Source organism: Hippocampus guttulatus, chromosome 6 (genome assembly GCF_054856545.1).
Source record: "Hippocampus guttulatus isolate MCC_2025c chromosome 6, RoL_Hgut_1.0, whole genome shotgun sequence".
Lineage (NCBI taxonomy): Eukaryota > Metazoa > Chordata > Actinopteri > Syngnathiformes > Syngnathidae > Hippocampus > Hippocampus guttulatus.
The window spans coordinates 10,548,825-10,570,672 of record NC_141266.1 but is presented as its reverse complement, the minus strand read 5'-3'; the positions used below and the strand labels follow the sequence as shown (position 1 = coordinate 10,570,672).

General features: G+C 41.2%; 2 protein-coding genes across 4 annotated transcripts in view; both read right to left on the bottom strand.

The window, feature by feature from the left end:
• Positions 1 to 4,454: 4,454 nt before the first annotated feature.
• On the bottom strand, positions 4,455 to 18,480 carry sim1a (SIM bHLH transcription factor 1a). 2 transcript variants are annotated; one of them, XM_086113786.1, is made up of 12 exons: positions 17,954 to 18,480; positions 15,594 to 15,673; positions 13,654 to 13,758; positions 13,478 to 13,586; positions 12,993 to 13,078; positions 12,709 to 12,908; positions 12,401 to 12,507; positions 11,659 to 11,806; positions 7,946 to 8,111; positions 6,137 to 6,425; positions 6,017 to 6,064; positions 4,455 to 5,149 (listed from the first exon to the last, which is right to left on the bottom strand). In XM_086113786.1, the coding sequence occupies exons 1-12, from the start codon at positions 18,126 to 18,128 to the stop codon at positions 4,455 to 4,457; spliced, it is 2,208 nt and encodes a 735-aa protein (XP_085969912.1). In that variant the 5' UTR covers positions 18,129 to 18,480. The 2 variants fall into 2 exon arrangements, with proteins under 2 accessions (XP_085969912.1, XP_085969911.1); XM_086113785.1 differs by having other exon boundaries at positions 6,017 to 6,425.
• Positions 18,481 to 20,089: 1,609 nt separating this feature from the next.
• ascc3 (activating signal cointegrator 1 complex subunit 3) overlaps positions 20,090 to 21,848 on the bottom strand; it is a 57,782-nt gene continuing 56,023 nt past the window's right edge. For both annotated transcript variants that reach the window (XM_086113238.1, XM_086113239.1), the window contains exon 42: positions 20,090 to 21,186. In XM_086113238.1, coding sequence (XP_085969364.1) covers positions 21,063 to 21,186 — 124 coding nt within the window. In that variant the 3' untranslated portion in view covers positions 20,090 to 21,062. The remainder of the gene's footprint in view (positions 21,187 to 21,848) is intronic.

The window sequence follows — 21,848 nt, the reverse complement described above, 5'->3', positions numbered from 1 at the left end:
AAGTGTAAATTAAATTTACATAAGCACGGGCTAGTAGTTCGAACCGTATCCGCTGCACTTTGCTGGTCTCTTGGTTACACGCTTGAAATGGTGAAGCAGTTGCGTCAGCCTCAAGGGTTAGTCAGTGAAAAGCTTGCTTGGATCGGAGAAGAGGGGACACTATCTGGGTGTAAAGCTTTAAATGTGGAAGTAAAGGGGGAAGCACCCAGGGGAAAGTGGAGCAGCAGATCAGCTTGGGATGAAGAAGGCAAACAGCAAACGTCCATCAGGCTGATGAGGAGGCTCCATCTCTTGCCTCCACATAGGCACACATCATCAGGCTTAATGGAGAATTCTGCTGCATTGATTTTCATCAGCTTTTTAGTTGCCAGTGCTGCTTCACGCGATCCCTGCACATGTTAGTGACGCTTTTGGTTTGAAAAAAGAAAATCATCAAATTCAGTTGCGAGCATACTGCGCTGCTTAAAATATGACTGGTATTTTGAGCGATGCATGTGATCATGAATCTCCTTTAAAATTTCCTTGACTAGATAATTATAAAATATGTACCCTATACAGTATAATAAATGTTTAATTTTGTTGTATGATAGCAGGTTGACTGATGTATACTGATTACTATATTTATGTATCAACAGTTTCATAGAGTACGTTTTACTCAAAAAAGACTATATTTGGTCCTAGTGTAAACAAAGTAACATTTTACACAGGAAAAAAAATGGAGCGATACTTACCTGTAAACAGCAACTTTTTAAAAAAAAAAATCTGATATTCTATTCATATTTTCAAAGGAGAGTTTTTGAGTGCATTTTACTTGCATACTATTAATTTCTTATAAAAAGTGACTTCGGGACTGAGGAATGGACCAACGTCCGTCAGGTTGGGGGATGGCCACTACCACCTGAGCAAAACCACTCCGAGTGTGACTTAGTATGTTGCTGGTGTCTCCGGAGGAGCGGCATGGCTCAGATGAGTGTGAACATTTACATTTCTCAAATTTTACTCTGTTTAGTCAGGGACCAAAATATAGACTTTTTAGAATAAAATCTACTCTATGAAATTTACAGTGTACTGGGCTTGTAATGTGTGATTAATTGATATGGGGTGCATGTGAATCTGTCCAAAAACAAAGCATAATTAATCTCTGCAATTTTATTTGAAGATATACTGTATATTTAAAGACACTCAGTTTCACACACACACACACACATATATATATATATATATATATACAGTACATACACAGTATATTATATATACTGTATATAATCACATAATTTTGCTCATAATAGTGTTAGTTTAGAAAAAAAAGTGTGGATATAAACAAGACTATGCCGAACCAATGTGGTTGCTGCCTGGGTCTTCTATCGTGAAGCTACATTTGATATTTAATCAAATATGCCGATTTAGGGATCTGCTGAAAAGTGATGATTTTGGATGTACAAGGACTGCGCCCGACACCAGCAATATGAGTTCCTTGCAGTAATTAATAAAGGGCTAGTATGGAAACAATTCATTATTCTCCTTGTGTATATTTTTGGTCGTTTTGTTGTCATGTCAGTCCTGAATTTCATCCACATTTATGAAGCTACAAACATTTTGTGGGCTGATTAGAATGGTGAGTTCGAGTGGTTATTACTTGGCATCCATTTGAGTCATCCATGTAGGGCAGGGGTGTCAAACTCAGGTCCTGGAGGGCCGCTGTCCTGCATGTTTTCCAAGTCTCCCTGTTGCAACACACCTGATTCAAACGATCAGATCATCAGCAAGCTCTGCGGAAGCCTCACATTGAACCTGTTCATTTGAAGCAGGTGTGTTGCAACAGGGAGACTTGGAAAACATGCAGGACAGCGGCCCTCCAGGACCTGAGTTTGACACCTATGATGTAGGGGATTAAAGGTCATTAAATAATACCTCTTTGCAAGAAGCAAAAACTGCTCGAAAAACATATTGGATTTTCATTATTAGTCCGTGACAGATATAGCATGAGACGTTTCATGTGCATCACTCCAAAGTGCACCACATCCAACTATTTTATTTCACCTCAATCAAAAGCTTTGATAAACAAGAACAGCTCAACATTTTGCAAAGCCGAAGTGAAGAGTTGCACACATGGAAAAGAGGATGAAGCATTGACCCAGTCCCATCTTTGTCATTAGACTGTATTTACTCTAACAATTTATTATGCATCTATGAGAGCGATTGGAAATATGTGTTCAGACATGTTGAACGTCACAGTAATGTGAAGTCTGAGTCTTTTTTTTTCCCCCACCCAAAATATATTAAACATGTTCGAGGATAATTGCTGAAAATATGTCCAAACGCTGAGAACGCCATAGGACCGGGAGTGAATTGTGGAGATGGAGCATTAAAATGTTTTTTCATCATTTCAGTTTTTGGCATTTTGCGGCATGGCTCAAATGGTACCCAATGTCGCACTTGGCAATCTGGCATGAGTCACCCCTCCCTCACTATATAAGAATTTGAACTGCCCAGTCACGTAGTTAGGAAACCGGCATGAGTCCCCCGTTACCCTCTGGAGAGGCTAATTTCTACCACTACAGTGCACAGTTAGCAAGCTAACAATGTCAACACCTTGAAAATGCAAATTTCTTGGAAACCACAATTTACCAAATAGTTTGGTGTTGTTCTCTAAAAAGTTAATGTTTTGCATAACTTGTGTTACTCTATTTAAAGCACTACTCTATGTGCTCAAATTTCTATCATATCGCGTGAGCCACAGGTTGAATGACGAGTACCCCTGTGTTCATGACAGTTTGACTTTTCCTGAAGCATCTTCATTATGTGGACCTCCACACGGATACAACGCCAAGCGAGGTGACGCAGCGGACTCGCCCGCTTCCTGTCCGTGGCGGCGGCTCCGTGGGCCGTGTTCATTCGCAAGCTTCTCGTCAGGGAGCAGTAAAGCAATGAAACAACTCAGTGGGATATATTCCAAATACCAGAAGCTTCCAGCAGATGTTTTTTTTTTTTTTTTTGCGGTTAACATGGAGAGATGTACAGGCCAAAGAAAGATTTTCGATGTAGTGGCAAGTGATTGACAGCTGACCAATGAACCGGGTGCATTTTCAGCGCACTGGCTGGCAACCAATTCAGGGTGTCCCCCGCCTACTGCCCACAGAAAGCTGCGATAGGCTCCAGCATGGCTACGACCCTTGTGAGGAGAAGAGGATCAGAAAATGGATGGATGGAAGTTTTATGTTTAAAAATGTTAGTTCAGTTCCATACTTCGGCATTTTAGCTGTTGGTTGATCATGAGTGAACTTGTAAATTCACTAGCATGGTTTGCACAACCCAATCCCTTCATCCCCCAACCAAAAAAGGGCAAAATTCACTGAAATATGTGAACTTTCGAGTCCAGTAGACTAGAAACCAAATAGTTTTACATCTTTGATTTAGCAGTAGAGTATCTGAGAAAAAAAAAGATAATATGTATGACTATTTATGGGTCAGTGCTGTATTGTACTTGAAGGACAGTTTGAAGCTTGGTACAAAAAATGGCCATTAAATCTTTATTAGGGCCGCACACTGAGTGATGTGACCGAGCACAACTGAACTGAAAATTTGCAAACTACTTATGCCCTACCTAATCATCTGTTGACACGTTGCAACGGAAAACTGTGCGCTTTAGTGGTGTGATCAGGAAACAATGTTTTTGAAGCTCCACAATAAAATAGAGTACTATATTATTTCTTCTGAACCACAAACAACATGATGTGATTGTCAAGGAAGAAACCGATTGCCTGAACGCCGCAGCTACCATATATAACATAATACAAAGAGAGGAAATGCAAACAACAGAAGACAGGGTGTGGATTTTTGAGAGGGTATTGGCTGCACTTGTGCATTTTAAGTGACAGATACTCTCCACGCTTTGCTTTTCAGACATATATATTGCATTTACTGTAATGGTGTACAGCTGCGTGGTGCCCTGCTGGCTGTCGCTTCATACCTGGAAATTTATTGGACATTTTGGGGGTTATACATCATGTGATACAATGTGGAATTTCTGACCATTACATCTGTGACATTGCAACACTATTCATCTATGTAAATTTCGAATCGTGGCAAAACTAGTTGCCAATGTTCTGCCAATGATGAAAATTACTTTCAGATTCTCACACTGTGCTCCAGTTCATTGGCATTGGGTCGTGTCACTCGGTGTGCAGCGGGCTTCAAAAATGTGGTCTAACAGTCACGTGCGAGTTCTTGTTATTGGCATATTGAATATTATTATGACAGTTACTCTTAGGCAAATCTTAAGATTAGGTAATAACGGGTTAAGTGTTCTAAACCTTAACTCTGAAACGTGACAAATACTGTACTCAAAAGTCATTTAGTGGGGCCTGAATCAAAATAGTGATGTTTAATGGGGGCTAACAGGCCAGTCACGGGGGCTTGTTGACATCAGTCCCAGTGCATGTGTAAAATGATTGTTAGCTGCCATTGGTGATAATGACAGAGGTGCCTTTGTGTCCGGGTGTCTGTTCTGCCGGCATGCGGAGGTGAGGGGTCATATCCGTGCTCGCAGAAGCGCAGTAGCCTCTGAGGCTCTCCTGGTCGTAGAGGTGCTCAAGAGCATAGCCTGTTCGGGGGTACGGCGTATGCTTCTCCAAGTATGGCCGAAAATGGGTGTGAGGCGGGTAAAGAGCTGGGGCCGGGGTGGGAGAATCTGAACATGGGCCTGGTCGAACAAACGGGTAATGTAATTGTAAAGAACGCGGGCCCATGTCTGTCTGGAGGTAGTCTTTGGACTTTTTCAGGCTTTCGGACCCTGGACTTAGCCTTGACAAGTGGGCGGGGCTGTGCACCGGGCTAATCACGTGACTCAAACCGCGACACACCACAGCCTGTATTGGCCTTTGGGTGTACTCTGAGGTACAGCAAAGACCGGTGCTGTTCAATAGTCCGTTGGCCTGCCCCAGTGGAGTGTCTGGATGAACCTTTCGTAGCTGAAGTCGACTTTCTTCCTCCTTAATCATATGCTGTGTTGCCCGTATAAGTGTTTCCATTTTGCTGCTTTCCTGCGGGCTGAACCTGAACTGGTCAGTTCGCTGGCGATCTCCTGAGTCACTGGTGGAACCTCGTTCTGGAGAGCTCACCACACTGTCCTCATCCCATTGATTCCGACCTTAAACAAACATGATAAAAAATTAAAAAATAATAATAATAATAATTGTTTTTGGAGTTTGTAAAGTTCAAGAAATGCAGCGCACTGCTTCGTACAGAGCAGCTTTTCATACACTGGGCTGTTACTATGTTGGTTTCAATCTTTAAAATATACATATAAAACAAGGCTTATACAACTACGTAGCGGCTAACATTTATGTAGCATGTAGAATGACATTAGTTTTAAAGTAAGACAGTGAAACGCACAGTCTCTCTCTCTCTATCTATCCCTCCCTCCTTCCTGTCTTGTTCAAAAATCATGAGTCCACCTTGTCCGAGACCGAAACAAGACCGAGTAAAAATGCCTTTGATTCCAAGAAGAGACTGAAACCCTTAAAAAATGACCAAGACCAATCTCAAGAAGTACACCACACAAAAGCTACAGTCGACGCATATCAAATTGGAAGGTAATCTCACAGATTTGAACCAAATCGAATCGCTCCATTTGAAAATGTATCGTTCTTGAATTGCATCAAACTCCATGTATCAAGATGCATATCTAATCATCTTTAATTGGAGAGATGCGCCGCCCTAGTTAGGCAGTCGAGTTTTATTTAATTTTCCACTCATGCCATCTCATTTGCTTTTCTTTTTTTTTAAAGAAATGGAGAGACAAATTTCATTCCACGCAAAGAATTGCTGTCAATGTAACTTGCATGGCAGTAACAGATGTTATAATGTGAATTACTTAAACTGTTGGTTCTAATTTATTGATTTATTTTTAATGTGAACAAATCTGATATCCACCAGCATCACGGAATAGATTGCAGTCAACTGTTGAGGTTTCACTGTATTTAAACTGTAATACAAGTTAGAGTGTAGCTCTTACCATCATAACTGTGGACTGCCGTAATATGTGGCATGCTGCCATCACATCCTTCACGGTTCTCCAGTGAGACTTTGCTTAAGGGCAAAATTGCCCTTGTTGTGCTCCACCATGTGTCCCTGCTGGGAGGAGGCGCTCCAAGAAAATATCGCCCTGCCTCACACCGACCCCGCTCACAACTTTGACCTTGAGCATGCACATGGACGTGTTTGTGACCATCACCGCTATGGTGCTGCCCTTCAGACACACTGTAGCACAGCGGACCAGGATCAGTGAAGCGTTTGTAAACGCAGGAGGCGTTCGTGCCTTCATTCGTCTCCTGCATCTGTGGGGAGGTTGTGTCAGTCAAAGGGCTTCCCCTCCAGGGACTATCCTGATCTGAATCCGACCGCTCTACCTGAAAACTTGGATACTGGGGTGAGAAACAAACAAACAAAAACAATAATAGTGGTCAAAGAGTTACAATGGAAAATTTAAAAAACTGATTAAAGTTGTGTGATGTTGGAGGAAGAATTTCAAGCACCCAACAAGACCTCTGGGAGCCTAGCAAGGTTATTAAAGTTCCCAAAAACTAACAAAGTAAACTAAATTTGAAAAAAATATATTATTGTGAATTAAATAAAATAAAAACAAAAGTGCTTTTTCAAAAATGAAAACTGAGTGGACATGCTATTTTTCTAAAACTAACTACAATGTAAGCAAAAATGCCTCTTTTCATCTTTGTCGATTGAGATCATACATGAACCTTTGAGGTTCATTTTAAACACACAAATTTTGGTATTGCTGTCGATCTGTAGCTACATAAGAAGGAAGGCGAGTTATTTGAGAATTTGAGCTTACTTAATTACATGATATTGAGCGACCTGTTTCTTTTTTTTTTGATCTTCCACTCAACAAATAGTCCATAACTAAGAATAAATCAATATTAAAAATAAATAAAGCATTTTTGAAAATTAAAAACTAATACAAAACTAAAAATGAATTTACATTAACGAAACCCCTCCCCCTAAAAAACAAAAGTAAAAACAAAATAAAAACTAGTCGCTGATGGTGTTGCGATACACTCGCCTGACTTGTGTGCGGGCCGCGTGGGTTTGATTCCCACTGAGTGGCGGTGCGAATGCAGGTGTGTATGATTGTTGGTCTCTATATGTGCCCTGTGACTGACTGGGGACCAGCCCTTCGATCGAAGTCAGCTGGGATAGGCTCCAGCAACTCCCGCTACCCTCTTCAGGATAAGCCGTGTTGAAAATGGATGGATGGATGAAATCAACACTAACAAGAGGCATCAAAACATGCTATGACCGATGAACTCTGACAAATTCTTTTTGTCTTAGTTCAAAATTTGATCCGCTGAACATAATCAATAGGGCATGCACGGTATTATCCTCTCTCTCTCCCATTTTCTCTCTCATATATGTGTGTGTGTGTGTGTGTGTGTGTGTGTGTGTGTGTGTGTGTTTGTGTGTGTGAGTGATGTGGAATGCAAAAGAATGCAATGCAAGCCTGGGGAAACCATGTTAAACTCCACATCCTGAACTGTGAGGCGGATGTGCTTACCCAGCGGTGCCCAAGTCCGTTCCTCAAGAGCCCCTCTCCAGCCTGTTTTACATGTCTCCCTCCCCTAACACACCTGATTCAAATGATCAGCTGATCAGCAAGCTTTGCAAAAGTTTGATAACAATCCTGGATAGGGGGTCTGGGGGACTGGACTTTATGCTAACCAGTCCGTCACCATGCCGCCCCAATTCAAAGAGAACCAGGAAATCAAACATCTGTTGTGAATTTGGCTGTTTCATTCCAAGAGCAAGTTATGCAAAATCAACTGAGATATTGAACATTGAACTGTCATAGAGCGCCCAATTTTTTTCCTTGAACACTTTTAAAACACATTTGCAACTTGATAAATGCATAGCAAGATAAAACACTCACCTGGCTATATGGTGAAAGTCTAGCTTTGGTTTTGGGGCGGGACACTCTGCTTTTATTGGCTCTCCCTGAATCGGTAAGACTGCTTGCTGTATTGCTGCTGAAAGGGAAAGAGGCCTTGGACATGACCTGATCCAGAGAGAGCTGGAATCCTTTACACTCCGTATTCCTAAAGACACAAGTATTAATTAAATGCCGTGTACTTTCTGTGATCTTCTTTGGATAGTCTACATTTGCATTTCAAAGATGTACAATATTACTGTGCACAATAATAACTTGAGCAGAGAGGTCTCTTGTCTCCTGTCTTTTTGGAAAACACATACAGTCCAGATAGTTATTCTTTTTTTTTCCAGGTGAAGCTCATTAGCATTTCATTTAGCATTCTGAGCCTCATCATGAAGGACCAACACACACCGAGCGCTGCGTGTCCGTGTGTGACAGCATTCATACTTGAAAGTGTTGGGATGTTCTGAGACAGCTGGAATGGCTTTTTTTTCTTTTTTTACCAGAGGGATTGAAGCAAGGTCTTTAACAAACACTACACAGAGGGAAAGCAGACCAATCAAATACATTAGGAGATTAAAGGCTATGTCTGGATAAATCAGGCCTGAGTGTGGACGTCTTGGTACTGTGAAAAAGGAATTGATTTCTCTCTGAAGTGCTCCTCGGTTGTTGCCATGGCAAATCAGGCTGGGACAACAGAACACCTTGGCAGAGATTTATTTGAGACAAACACTGATCCATTCTTCCTTGCTCTCAATGTTTCGTTACGCATCCAGATGGATGTAATTCATAGGACTGAACACCCTTTCTTGATTCTGCCCCTAAAAATAAATTAAAAAGCACTTTTAAAATATTGCCATGATCATTAATTCACACCGGTTTTATCTCGCCGGTCACCACTACTGGGATCACAAAGCTTTACTTTACAAAGAGGAAACCACGAGGACGTCCTCTCTGCCCCTTGCTATTTGTAATATTCATCAACCCACTGGCAATGGCAGTGCGTCAAAGCACTAAAATTAAAGGTATCTGCTCTCCTGTATGACAAGACAAATTGAAAGCAATGCGTATGAAGCTGAGATTTACAAGAATCTAAATTGCCACTTCAAGAAGTCTTCAATCTAAGCACGGTATGGAGCACCACATCACCACGACAAGCAATATTCCGTCTGAGCTGCGTGTGTGAGCGATTGCGCACTTCTCTCACCGGTTTATCACCATGGAATGCCTCGGAATAAGGCCTCACTTTTACAGCCCGCGGGTCGCCCCCTACTGACAATGGTTGGCACCCGTGCCACCAAAGCCACGATCCCTGACCCATATCCATCTTTTCCAAGGTGGACCTGGTGCGATGTTACCATCGGGTACCAGTACACCGGCTAGATGTGCCGGAGACCACTGTTGTCCCATCCATTTGACCTTGTTGAATTACTGCAGATGCATTTTGACCTCAAGGGAGTGGCAGAGACGTTTCAGCACCTTATGGACTCTCTGCTGCCTCATGCCACTTTGTTTGTTTGTTTTTTTTTTTTTTACCTTAGTAACTAAAACCACCATTTAACAATGGCATTTATGTTTATTTGGGTTATCTTTATTTGATATTAATGTTTGTTCAATGATCTTACACATTAAAAAGTGGGGAATCAATGCTTTCTTGAATGACCATCAATTGACTAACCCAATCCAAAGAAGACATACCGATAATGAAAAGGACATGATATTTTTGCTCTGTAACTTTAAAATGAGCCAAAAACTGCAATGTAATTGGGGATAGGGGTACTGTAAATGATATCTGGTGCTCATATAACTAAACTATAGTTTCCCCCCTTCCAAACCTTTGTGGTTCTAAGCTTTCGCTGATGAACTGTCTTGACTAAAGCTATGCATTGGCAGGTCTCCAGACCATAGCTCACCAGACCTTGAACACACAGTGAGAGTTCACATTCAGGTGAACTGCCTTTATCACTTCTTACCCGTGGTTAAAATGTACACAAAGGCTACTGAACGAACACAATTGCCCCTAATAACATTCCGAACCAAAGACCACTTCTCACCTACCAAAGATTATTTTATGTCCTGTTTTAAACATTTTAGTCACATGTCCCAATAGAGACATACCGTCGTTATATAAGAAGCAGAGGGCCTCAATCTAAAGACGACAAACAGAATTCTGGATTCTGAATTCCGGAGCTCAGAAAAGTGTGGCTCAAAGCATTTGGACTGGTACCGAAAGAGGTGAGAAACAACAGCATGTGAAGTGCATTTCAAGGCCAACCCAACGGTACTTGGCTGGTAACTTTCAAATTCAGTCAAGCCAATTTGAAACACGCAGACTATAGTGCCCCGACTCGGTTCACACTTTGCAGATTGTGCTGGTGGTCCAAGACATGGCCACCATGGTTGTGGAGTGTGCTGTATGAGAAGTTCACAAAGATGAACAGGGATGTATGTCTCCTTTGCAGCCACCTCGTTACCTCTGCATCCCACGTCCTAGACGCATAATTTTCCCGCCAGACGCACAGGTCCAAATAATGTGCATTTTTGGGACGCAAGGAAATTTCTCAGTCAAAAAAAAATAAAAATACCTACAGTAAATCTTTTTTTCCAGCAACGATCGCAGTTTGACAATGGCCGCCATTGTTGTTTTCATCTCACGTAAAGTAATCTCGCGTGACGAGATTTTCGTTCCCGCGAGAAGCAGACGATTGCCAAGTTGTGTAACGTTAAAACAAGTGTTGCGAACTAGTGTTGCAAAAGTTTATTGCAGAGATATCACAGAGGAAGCAGCTAAAGTTGGATCGTTTTTGTGCGATAATAAGTTGACTTTGAGAAAGCCTTGCATCATTGGAAGCAGAGTAAAGAGATGAGAATTTATGAACTCAAAAGACTGAACCACGGGATGAAATAAGAACCCATTTTTTCAGCAAATCTTGTATGCCTGTATTGTTAAATTTTTTTGCAGCATTTGTTTCTAAGAAATAAACCTATTATCAATGTATATTGTTGTTGTTTGTGTTATTATCATATGCAATTGAATAAGTAGACCATTTCAGAATTCGAAATTTGGCACTCTCACACTTTTCTGATCAGGGAGTCCCTGGGACTCGCAGGGCTCAAACTGTAAAATTATCACTGCTTTCAGGTGAGGTCATGTGTCAGCAAACCCCTCAGGGCCAGCAAAGGCATCCTGCAGCATTTGCTTCACTCATGAGAGAGAAGAGACAAGATTTGAGGCAGGACGACTTGTGGCTGTTTCACAATGACAATGCATCTGCTCACAATGTGCTGAGCATCTGACAGTTCCTTGCCAAGAAGAAAATCGCTGCGCCATGGCAGAGAAAGCTGGGGAAGTGCACTGGATGCAGGGGGGGGGGGGGGGGGATTACTTTGCAGGAGGAAACGTATAGTTTGGATTTGAAATACATCTTTCGGAAAATGTCATTTCACTTCACCTCTTTGCCATCACTCACACTATTCTGTGGTGGCACCACAAAAGACAATAACAATGTAATCTTGTGGAATGATTGATTTAGATGCTCGATGAGCTGAACTCTCAGGAGATTTTCTGAGAATGTGCAAGATAAGCATGAGAACAATTTCCACATTGTATGACTTTGGGGTTATTTACATTTTTCGGTTCCACTATATTTGTTTAGATTTCTTTTGGGGGGGGGCGCAATTTGCCAGCATTCTGGCAAATAGCAGGTACTTACGTGAGAACGTAATTGACGCTGACGATGCAGTGAGGTCTGGAGGAGCGACTGTTGTGTACGATGGTTGCATAACTCTGAACCCACACCCAGCCACCGTGTTTGGCCAAGAAACGGTAGTACCGAGTGGTGACTTGCCCTTTCACGAGCACTACAAAATAAAGAGTAAGTGGGGTGGGGTGTGGGTGATGGGGGGTAAAATATCACCTATGAAATCAAATGATCAAGAATTTTCTGAAATTAAAATCAATAGTCATGATATAACAATCATCATTTTCCTTGCTTTGCCCTTTAAATGCAGCTTTGTGGTTTTCATAAATATTGTATATTTTTTCCTTCATAAAGAAAAATGACAGTAGTATGCTTTTGAGTACCTGCTGCATTAATGTATTTTCTTGAGGTTCTCAAAAAAAAGCTAATAATTTACTGCTCCAAATTAGCCTTATGAATTACAGTTCACAAACTGTACAAAGTTCATGAAATTAAAGAAGAGAGAATTTCATACAATTTGTCCAAAAATAGCTCCCTCCTTTTTTTTTGTGTGCGTGTGTTAAGAATAGGAACTGAAACCGAATTGAAGAACTGGCATCTGAATTGTCCAAATTCACAACATGTTCTTCAATTCAAGTAACCAAAAATGGTTCCCAAGTTTTTATTATTATTTTTTTTTTAATATCTATTATAGCTACTTCCTCTCAGTAAAGTATGATAATATTGCAGGTGTGTTGCATGATCAACTACTCACATAAATGATGTGCACAGCGCAGATGGAAGGAATCACAGCTGTGGACATGATGATAGAGGGTCTTCTCTATTAGATCTTGTGGCTCATAGCCTGTAAGCTCTGCAACCCTAAACAACGCACACATGCACACCGGCATTTTCAGCTGTCATTGAGTGTTCTCATGTTGACACGCAATCCAAAGTGCTGGGTTGGAAACACATCAACTGACAAAGCATGGAGATACTCATGTGGAAATGACACACATTGATACCAACTTCACAGTGCATCATCGAAGGTGTGAACATGGAAGGAAGTCAATAAATAAATACCGCGAGTCGAGGAAGATGAGCTTCATGTCCAGGCTGGCTCTGAACATGAACATGTTGCTATGCAGTTTGATCTCTGTCACCGCACTGGGTGGCAATGAGTGACCGACGGCCACCAGCCCAACGTTCTGATAGCAGCCGTCAAATGGAGACATGTCCAGACTGTACTGGCGGATTTTCAAGTAGCCGCTGCAGTGAATGACCTGGGTAATGAGTGGATCTCCATTCAATGTTACAAGAAGAAACCGATGAGGTAATCACATCAAAACAACCGTTTCTTTTCTGACCTTGTAACCGCCACACGTGAGCCCAGCATTCCGCTTTGCGAGGACGCATTTCATTCTCAGAAAGAATGAGCGCTCCATCTCATATTCTGCATGGAGGGAAAAAAAAGAAAAGAATAAATAGTAGATTCAACGTCTCACAGAGGTTGCATGCATACTGAGAGGTAATGAGGTTGGATTGATTTTGATCGTCTTACAGGTAACTAGCTTGAACTCTGAAAAGTAACAGCGCCGGTGTTGAAGAGCCTCACATTTTGCTCATTGGTAAAGTTTAAATCCACTGAGCTATGGTGCAGCTATTCAGCATGATATCAAAAGAGCAAAGAAAAGGAATAATAATAACACAGACATGGACAAAGAATGATTCTACACTGGCGTGAATGATGGTTTCTCATCGAGAGAATCATCATGAATGTTCTTCGCTCAGCAGTCACAATATCATGACGTGATGAGTTCATATCACGTACAGAGTTTGGCTCAAGTTTTACCTTGGACAAAGTGTGAATGGTAAGGCTGGTGTGCTGTGAGGACAGCTGTCATTTCATCATGGTCTGCCGGATGAATGTATTCAAAGATGCTGTTTCCTGTCAACTCCACCTGAAATGCACAACCATGTCAGGACTGTGACACCTCAGATGCGACATAGCAAAGGAGTTAACATTACCTTTGTTAAACCAACCTGAGACAGACCCAAATGCACCGAGGCCGTTTCCGATATGTACATTATTTTCCCATCTGGAGCAACCACAAAAATAAAGCCATCCAATGTCTGAAAGAAACAACAGAGATGTTACCATCACGAATAACCAGGTTTCCTCCCACATTCCAAAAACATGCATGGCAGACTGATTGAACACTCCAAATTGTCTCCAGGTGTGAGTGTTCGCGCGGATGGTTGTTCGTCTCTGTGTGCCCTGTGATTGGCTGGCAACCGGTTCAGGGTGTCCCCCGCCTACTGCCTGAAGACAGCTGGGGTAGGCTCCAGCACAGCCCCCCCCCCCTCCCCCGTGACCCTTGTGTGGATAAAGCGGTTCTGAAAATGGATGGATGGATGGTATTATGCTGGACCTTGTGCCAGTAGAACTGGGTGTAATGTGGTGTTTGCTCCTTGTGCACCACTGTGGAGTGGAACGCAGCGTTTCCCCAGCGAATCCTCTGGCATCACTCATTTGCATAGTGCTTATATTGCAGAACCAGACATGTGACTCGCTGGAGTCTGTGCATGACATTGGCACATAAACAGCAATATCTCCCCTTTCGAATGAAGTACTCGGCCGTGTGTGTGATGTGGGCAATTGGAGCCTTGTACCTCCCGATCGAGCGTCCGGGTGTGTGAAAATTATGATTCGCCCGTTTTTACGCCTAGTGCAAGCTAATTTCTGTCAGCAAATTATCAGGTGCATCAGAGCAAGGCTGTTTCATCCCCCAGACAGCCAAAGAGGCCTTACATGGAATGGGTGGTTCTCAGAAAGTGTGGTCCAACCGATGGTCAAACACCGACTCCCTTTGAAAGTCATTATTTTCTTTCCCTTTGCAATTAATCACCAGATTTTGCCGCTTACAATATTGCAAACTCTGCAGAGCTAAAATAAACAACTTAATGAGGACTTGCGCTGTCGTTTGTGTGTGCATGTAATTTGAGTCTTGAAAAAAAGCTGTCCCGACAACTTCCTCTTGGTGAGATGAGAACACACCCATGTAATTGAAGCTCTTTATACGCAGAAATGCATCGGCTCTCTTTTTAACAATAAATTGTCGGGAATGTCTATGCAACATCATTTAATTATTTCATCGCGTTCCACGCTGACCATAATATGACAATACGTCGTCAGAAAAAAAATAAGTGAGGATTATTTTACACTTGCTGCACGCACGATTTCGTTCGTGTATTCTTAGCGTGTGTGGCGACAGGATGTGAACCGCGCACAATTCAACTGTGGGCATTACGCATTTTGCGAATCGAGCTCGGATCATTTGTCAGCGTCTACCGTGTCTCTAAAATAATGCTGCGTATAAATGATGGCAATTGTTCATCATTGAGTGTTGCTTTTCAAAATAAATTGGTCATTTGCTCCTGTGTGAAACAATGGAGTAGACCACGGCATTCATCAAACTCTTGCGAACAAAGGGGTGAATTAAGTATCTTTATCTATTCAGCGCACACAGCGGGGAGGTTTGATTTAAAGCATATATATTTGTGGTCAGTTTTTGAACAAGTTTACTTCTGGCCTCTCATGTCACACTCCCGTACCACACTTTCTGAGAACGACTAATATTTGTATGTATGTAAGCCCTAAAAATATATTTCGTAAAGTATTCATACGATTGCATGCCACACATTGGCGTTTAAAAACTGCTATACATGGCCTTGCCACTGGCGAGCCTGCTCCTTTGTGTTGTTGCTAATGTGAGAAATGATAAGCGCAGTGTGAAGGCTCAAAAACAGATTGAGGCCTGCGCATGACCATGAATGCGCTCAGCTCATTTAAATCCTCAAGCACTGTAAGGAGAGCACTGGGTGGCAAATGGTGGTAGGTAAGACATCACCCACTGCTTGAAAAAAATAGACAATAATAATAATAAATAATGGCGACGATGAATGACCTGTAAGAGGTGGGAGCCTAATTCCTGGCTGACCCCATCCAGAGAGCTCCGGCTCACATGGCCCCATGACTCACCAAGTCCTGGAAATTAAATCACATACAAACATTTTTTTAAAAAGACGATATAATATTAATAATAATAATGAAAAACAATAGTAAGATCGAGGATAACAGAGGAATTAAGCAACACTATGCATCGCATGCAATGCAATTTTATATATTTTAGATGCTGTCGACTCCGCACCGTAGCCTAATAATGTCATCAGATTAAAATCAGCACATCCTAATCAACCTCGGCTTTTAACACCTATATAGATCGAACGCGTTTCTGTCTTGTGAAACTATTAGCATAAACTATTCAAAACGGAGGAGAAAAAAAAAGCTTAAGAGTTAAGCTGCATGAGGCTCAATACCCAAAGCGGGACAAAACAAACACGAGTCCGCGCAGCAGACTGTGGAATTGAAATGCAAATGTGCAGCAGAATAAACAGGCAGCATGTGGGCAACACTGCGCTCCATAATATGGACTTCTCTGTTTGGACTCGGAACACAATCGCATCGCCGCCAACACAACTTACTAAAGAAATTCTCATCGAATAAATACTTGAATTGGATTAAGATTCCTATCAGGAACCAAATAATGAATGTAAAATTGTTCATGCACCGCCTCGGAGGTAGTTTGTTTGGGAGAGAATAAGGTTATTGAATTACACAACTTTTTTTTTAACGTTGTCAACTCGTAAATCGTTTATTCACTTTGAACAACATAAATACTCATTTAGATTTGTTTATGTCAGCTACAGAAAGAAAAAAAATATTTCAATACTACACGTGTAAACACAATTAAAAAAAGAATGTGACGGGACGTCATATTAAAAGAACGAATGATTCTTTTTATCTTGTACACTACACAATAAACAAACCAGCAAACTTTAAAAGCATGTTTTTCTACTCGGTACTGAACCTTTCCGGATCGATGAGCGGCTCACTTAAATAAATTCATCTTCATCTGCTATTATTTTTTTCATATTAAGACGTACTGGGGCGTGGGCAAAAAAGTGGTACATTTTAATTATTAGTAAGGTGTTAGTGGTGTGTGTGATCGGGCCTATAAGTATTACTAAATTGAAATTTGAGTTTTTCACAGAAGGTGTATTCTGGCAATAATGGCCCAATTTACAAAAGGTCACCTCTAGGAACACTTGGACAAGTACACAGCATAATCTCAACATAATAGTTGTAGAGTTTCTTTTAAATTGAGGTATTTTTAGTAAACTCCCACGAGAAAGTATTTGTGATTTAAGATGTAATTATACCGAGATGGACATCATGGCGAAGCTCAGCAACATCAATCAAAACAAAAAAACCCCAGAACGTTTTAATATGTGCAGCGTGTTACTTTTAGTAACCATGCCCATATTTATTCCTAAACTATAGGGATTTTTTGTTTTGTCATTGCACTATTTCCTTCTCTTTCTTACACTCCGTAATTGTGTATAGGCCTACCGTAAAGTGTTTGTCAGCATTTTAAAAAATGGTGCCGATGTTTGCTGCACCTTAAGTGCACCGTTTCCCAGCTCTTACTACTTCCCGTCCGGGTTCTTTGTGAGTGCACCTTACACTAAATGGCGACGATGAGCCTTGTGTGAGGCTCAAGGAGCCCCATATGTTGAAGGATCAGATACGGGCATGCTGCTAATATGCGAGGCGCTGTAGCAGTCACGCGTGCAACATGGATCCTCATCACGGGACTCCAGAAAATCACATCACTCAGTCTCTGAAATTAGTCGAGGTCAAAGGAATTCATGAACGCTATTTATTTCACATTGAACTGAACATTGCGGGCAGCGGAGTGAATAATCACACTTGAAAGGTTCTGGGTTCGAATCTGCACCCGTTTCGCGATCACTTCGGACAGGTTTGTGCAACAGATATATACAGTACCTTTGACGAGATGCTTTTTTAAAAAAAATTAGAATGTTATTGTTCGATTGCTATGCCGAGTTCGTTGCACTTAGGTGGATAGTAAATGTACATACACTATATGCATTATATATATATATATATATATGTGTGTATATATATATATATATACATACAGTATATACACGTGTTACTCCTTTTATTATTTAATCTAAAAACAAACTACAACAATTAACAATCATGCTGAAGAGGGTATACAGTAGTCAGTGGAAAAATACCATCTCATCGGAACTGGTACCAATACATCCCACTAATTGCAACTGTTTTACAATGTGATCATTAAAGGAGTCAATTCACACTGAACAGGATTCATTTCTTTGCTTGACTGCATCCTTTTCCAAACACATTGCTCGGATGTAATGCAAGTGCTTCCCTCACCTTCAGGAAAAACGATCCTCATTTTGAGGTAGCTTGTGGTCAAGCGGATGATTGAGGCTTTATCCAGCTGGGACGTGATGGCCGAGGGCAGCGGCAACAGTTTGGCCAGTTCATAAAATTCGCTATTCTCCTTTTCCCGTCGTGTCCGGGCGGCGTTTTTCGATTTCTCCTTCATGATGTCTCCTTTTCTATTTCTACGCCAAAAAGTCTCGTCGCATTCCCTTACAGCCGCGACGCCCGTGGACGTGGGAGAAGGTCGGCCTCAGATCCACAGCAGCAGCAGTCGGGAATTCATCACAATTCCCACCGGGTCTTTCGTGGCGAGATTCTGGAGTGGAAGAAGAAAAGTGTGTTCAACTCATTGGATTGCGTGGGATCCGAAAAAGAAGTTTGAGGAAGACCCCGTGTCAATGTCGTTGCAATTGATTTAAATGAAAGTCATTGTCTCAGATTTATTTCTTACCTCGGCCAAATCACGACTAAATTGTTGCTACGCCAGAGTCTGCTGCAGTTGAAACTGGTCAAAATGTCCAAAATTCTGAGCATCGCCCGTTCCGCATGCCGAGTGAATTAATGTGGCAAAGCGGATGCGTCCAAAGATTCTATCCAGCTCAGCTCCGATTGGACAACAGCGCAAATAGCTCCAGTTCCCATTGGCGAAGCGTTGTAATAACGTGTTGCACAATGGACGATGATTCGTTGGCAAACGGGTGCTGTTCACCTCTGGCCTCAGCACCTGCTGCCAAGCACGAGTCCCTGCCTGACAAAATAAGCAATGCAAAACGTGTTCAATAGGGCGTTAAAAATAAAGCGCATAAAAACATAAGGGATAAACAATAATCTATGCGGGACTGTGATATCCTACAACAATGAAAGTTGCTTTGTATTTGGTTGGCAAATATTGCCCAAGCACGCGTACGTGACTGACTCTATGATATTTGTTCCGAAATTCTAGAAATCTTATCAGTGAAGCAATTAAGCCGCTTAATTTCTTCCGTTCAAAGAAAGACAAAAATGGCAACAAGGCCATACTGTACGTAGAAAAAGAGACACGCCGCACAGCAAATAAATGTACAGGAAGTGCAGATGTTGAGGGAAAAATACTTGAAAACCCCCAAAACAAAACAAACAAACAGCATCGCACACTCCATAGCGGATGATAGTTATCTTTTATCTAACATGCTACCTTTCGGCAGTACGTGTCATATTGTAAGGGGAAAATAGGAACACTAAGCCCGAGCGTCATATAAATATTGCATATACGCTATCTGTCTACACGTATTCAAGTTTCGAAATGATTGCGGTTTAAAAGGTTGGATCGAACTAATTACGATTAGTGTAGAAACGCACATTAAAACAATCACAAAAAATATTACATTACAAAACGTTTTTTTCTTCACTATATTTATTTTAATAGCAGTTAAAATGGAGCAGGACCATTCCCCGGGGGCGTGATTCAATTAAAGCGCTGTACTTTTGTTTAAACATTTTGCTCTTACGTTGGCTGAACAACTAGTCACTTTCTGCGCCACGTGACATGTTGACCACGGTGGAGGACGTAACTCTTTTTACATTTGTGTGTGCGCGCTTGACCGCACGAATAAAATTCGTTTTACGGTGAGCAAATCATCCAGAGTGCTTAAAAATCACGGTGTGTTTTATGCTGGCGTTCACCATCGCCTCAAGTTCATATTTACTAGAAATTACATGTCTCTTACTGGAAAGTAGGACAAAAAACTAGTACAGTATATTAAGACGGACTTGACCCAGATAAACAGCTAGTGATCAAATTGAGCGATCCACAAAAATCCACATTGAATGTAATTTACATTACTATAAGTACAGTACCATATAGTAGTATTTCAAAATCTATATCGGCCTGCGTAAATCAGTGTAATTGACGACCATTGAAATACGTGTGGAAAATGTGTGTGTGTGTGTGTGTATTTGTAAATTAAAAAACGCAATGTTCCGAAAAAATTGGGGTTTCGACCCCTTCAAGTCAAAAAATATTGAAAAAAAAAGCCGAACCGCGATTATGTAACATTTTCTAGGAAATATAAAACCAACATGCACGCACAGACTCACACTCACAAATGGAATTACCCTTGACACAAATTCACTCTGCAAATATAAATATTTGTAATTATCTGTTGGGACATTTATTTGGCCAATTCAGAAAAGTTGACTCAAACAAAACAAAAATGTCCAAAACAAGGAGCCTGCAGTCATGATCATGATCCGGATTTACTCGTATATTCAAACATTTATAGTCGTAAAGCAAATCATGTAAAATGCATAACTAAAGCACATTTTTGTCTTCTAAAGTCAAACAGTATTTCAAGATGTTTTCAGTTTGGGCGAAGATTTTCATGATGGGTATTGATTTGCAGATAAAATGGGAAGCCTTTTCTGGGGGCCCCAAGCATGTTGACCACCCCCAACCTTAGTCAGCATCTCCCCTCCCTGTAATGAAAAAATGCCATTGAGCACAGCTTTTGACCACATTTTTTGTTTCGGGTAGTTTTTCATCTGGGGAACGTTCATGCTTCCTTATGGGGGGTGTGGGGGTGGGCCGAGGAGAATAATAGCAACCAAAAGCTCAACCATTACTTGAGACTTACCAACCCGAGTTCTGTACACTGCAAAGTAAAGTTATTATGAAAAATAAAGAAATACACAGGTGAAAAGAAAAAAAAAAACTAATTTTTTTTCAAATCATGGCGAAAAGAGTTGTTACAGGGCTTTTAAGACTGAACTAAAGTAGCATATTAAACATTGTGACAAAATCTTAATCCTGTTATGATCAGCTTCATTGTCTATCCACAGAGAGGAGACCTAGTAGAGCCAAAAAGTGGCCCCCATCCTCACAGAGACTATAAAATGTCACAACAATATCATTGCCTTCCTTTAAGCATCAAAGGTATTTTGTGGTATTTAATGCAGATTTCTTCATGTTTGGTCAGGAAAAAAAAATAAAATAAAATTCACCAAAACGTTCATGATAGAGTGACTGTTTAAGAGAATGTCCTGTGCTAGACTGATGACCACTGTTCGTTTATAAGTGTAATATATTGAAGAGACAACAGCAGCAGGGGGATCCTGTAATCTAGTCTGTGACCTCTGTGTTGAACTGGGCACTGATGCTGGCTGGTGTCACATTGAGGTGAATGTCATACTGCTGGTCCAGACCCAAGTAGCTGTCGCTCATCAAGTAGAGTGTGTAGATGCATCTGAAAGTACAAGGCAAATATTTTGTCAGGAGGCATCCACATGATGGCCGATTATAAATGCACGACCTTCATGAATGCAGTTTACATTGATTCAGTGTTCTCTTGGTTGGAACTACGCAACTGAATGGACAACCAAATTTGATGAAGGTTGAATTGCACAAACCATAATGCGCCATATGTATTTTGGAGCAGGTTACTCATCCCCGTTTCAGCCAATCATGAGCAAATACATATTTATTTTCCGTCATCATGACCTTGTCACTCATCCCATAGTCTGGTCCATAAATATTGGGATAGCGACACAAATGTCATCTTTTGGGCTATAAACACCACCAGGATGGATGTGAAATGAAACAAAAAGGAGGTGCTTCAACTGACCTGATTTGATGTAAACAACCTCAAATGAAAGCTGAAAGTCTGCAGTAAAAGCACATTTAGTTTGTTTCATTTCAAATCCATTGTGGTGGTGTTTAGTATGAACCTGACTGTACTTTATGGGAGTAGGCATGGACCGTTTACCGGTTTGACAGTTTGCCGTGGTTCTAAAAAGCCATGGTTTCAAAAACCGATCAGGTTGTTTGTCACCGGTGATGTTTTTTTTTTTTTTTGAGGGGACTTGTAACAGATGCGCTATGATTGGCTGTTTTCAATGATCAGTTAAT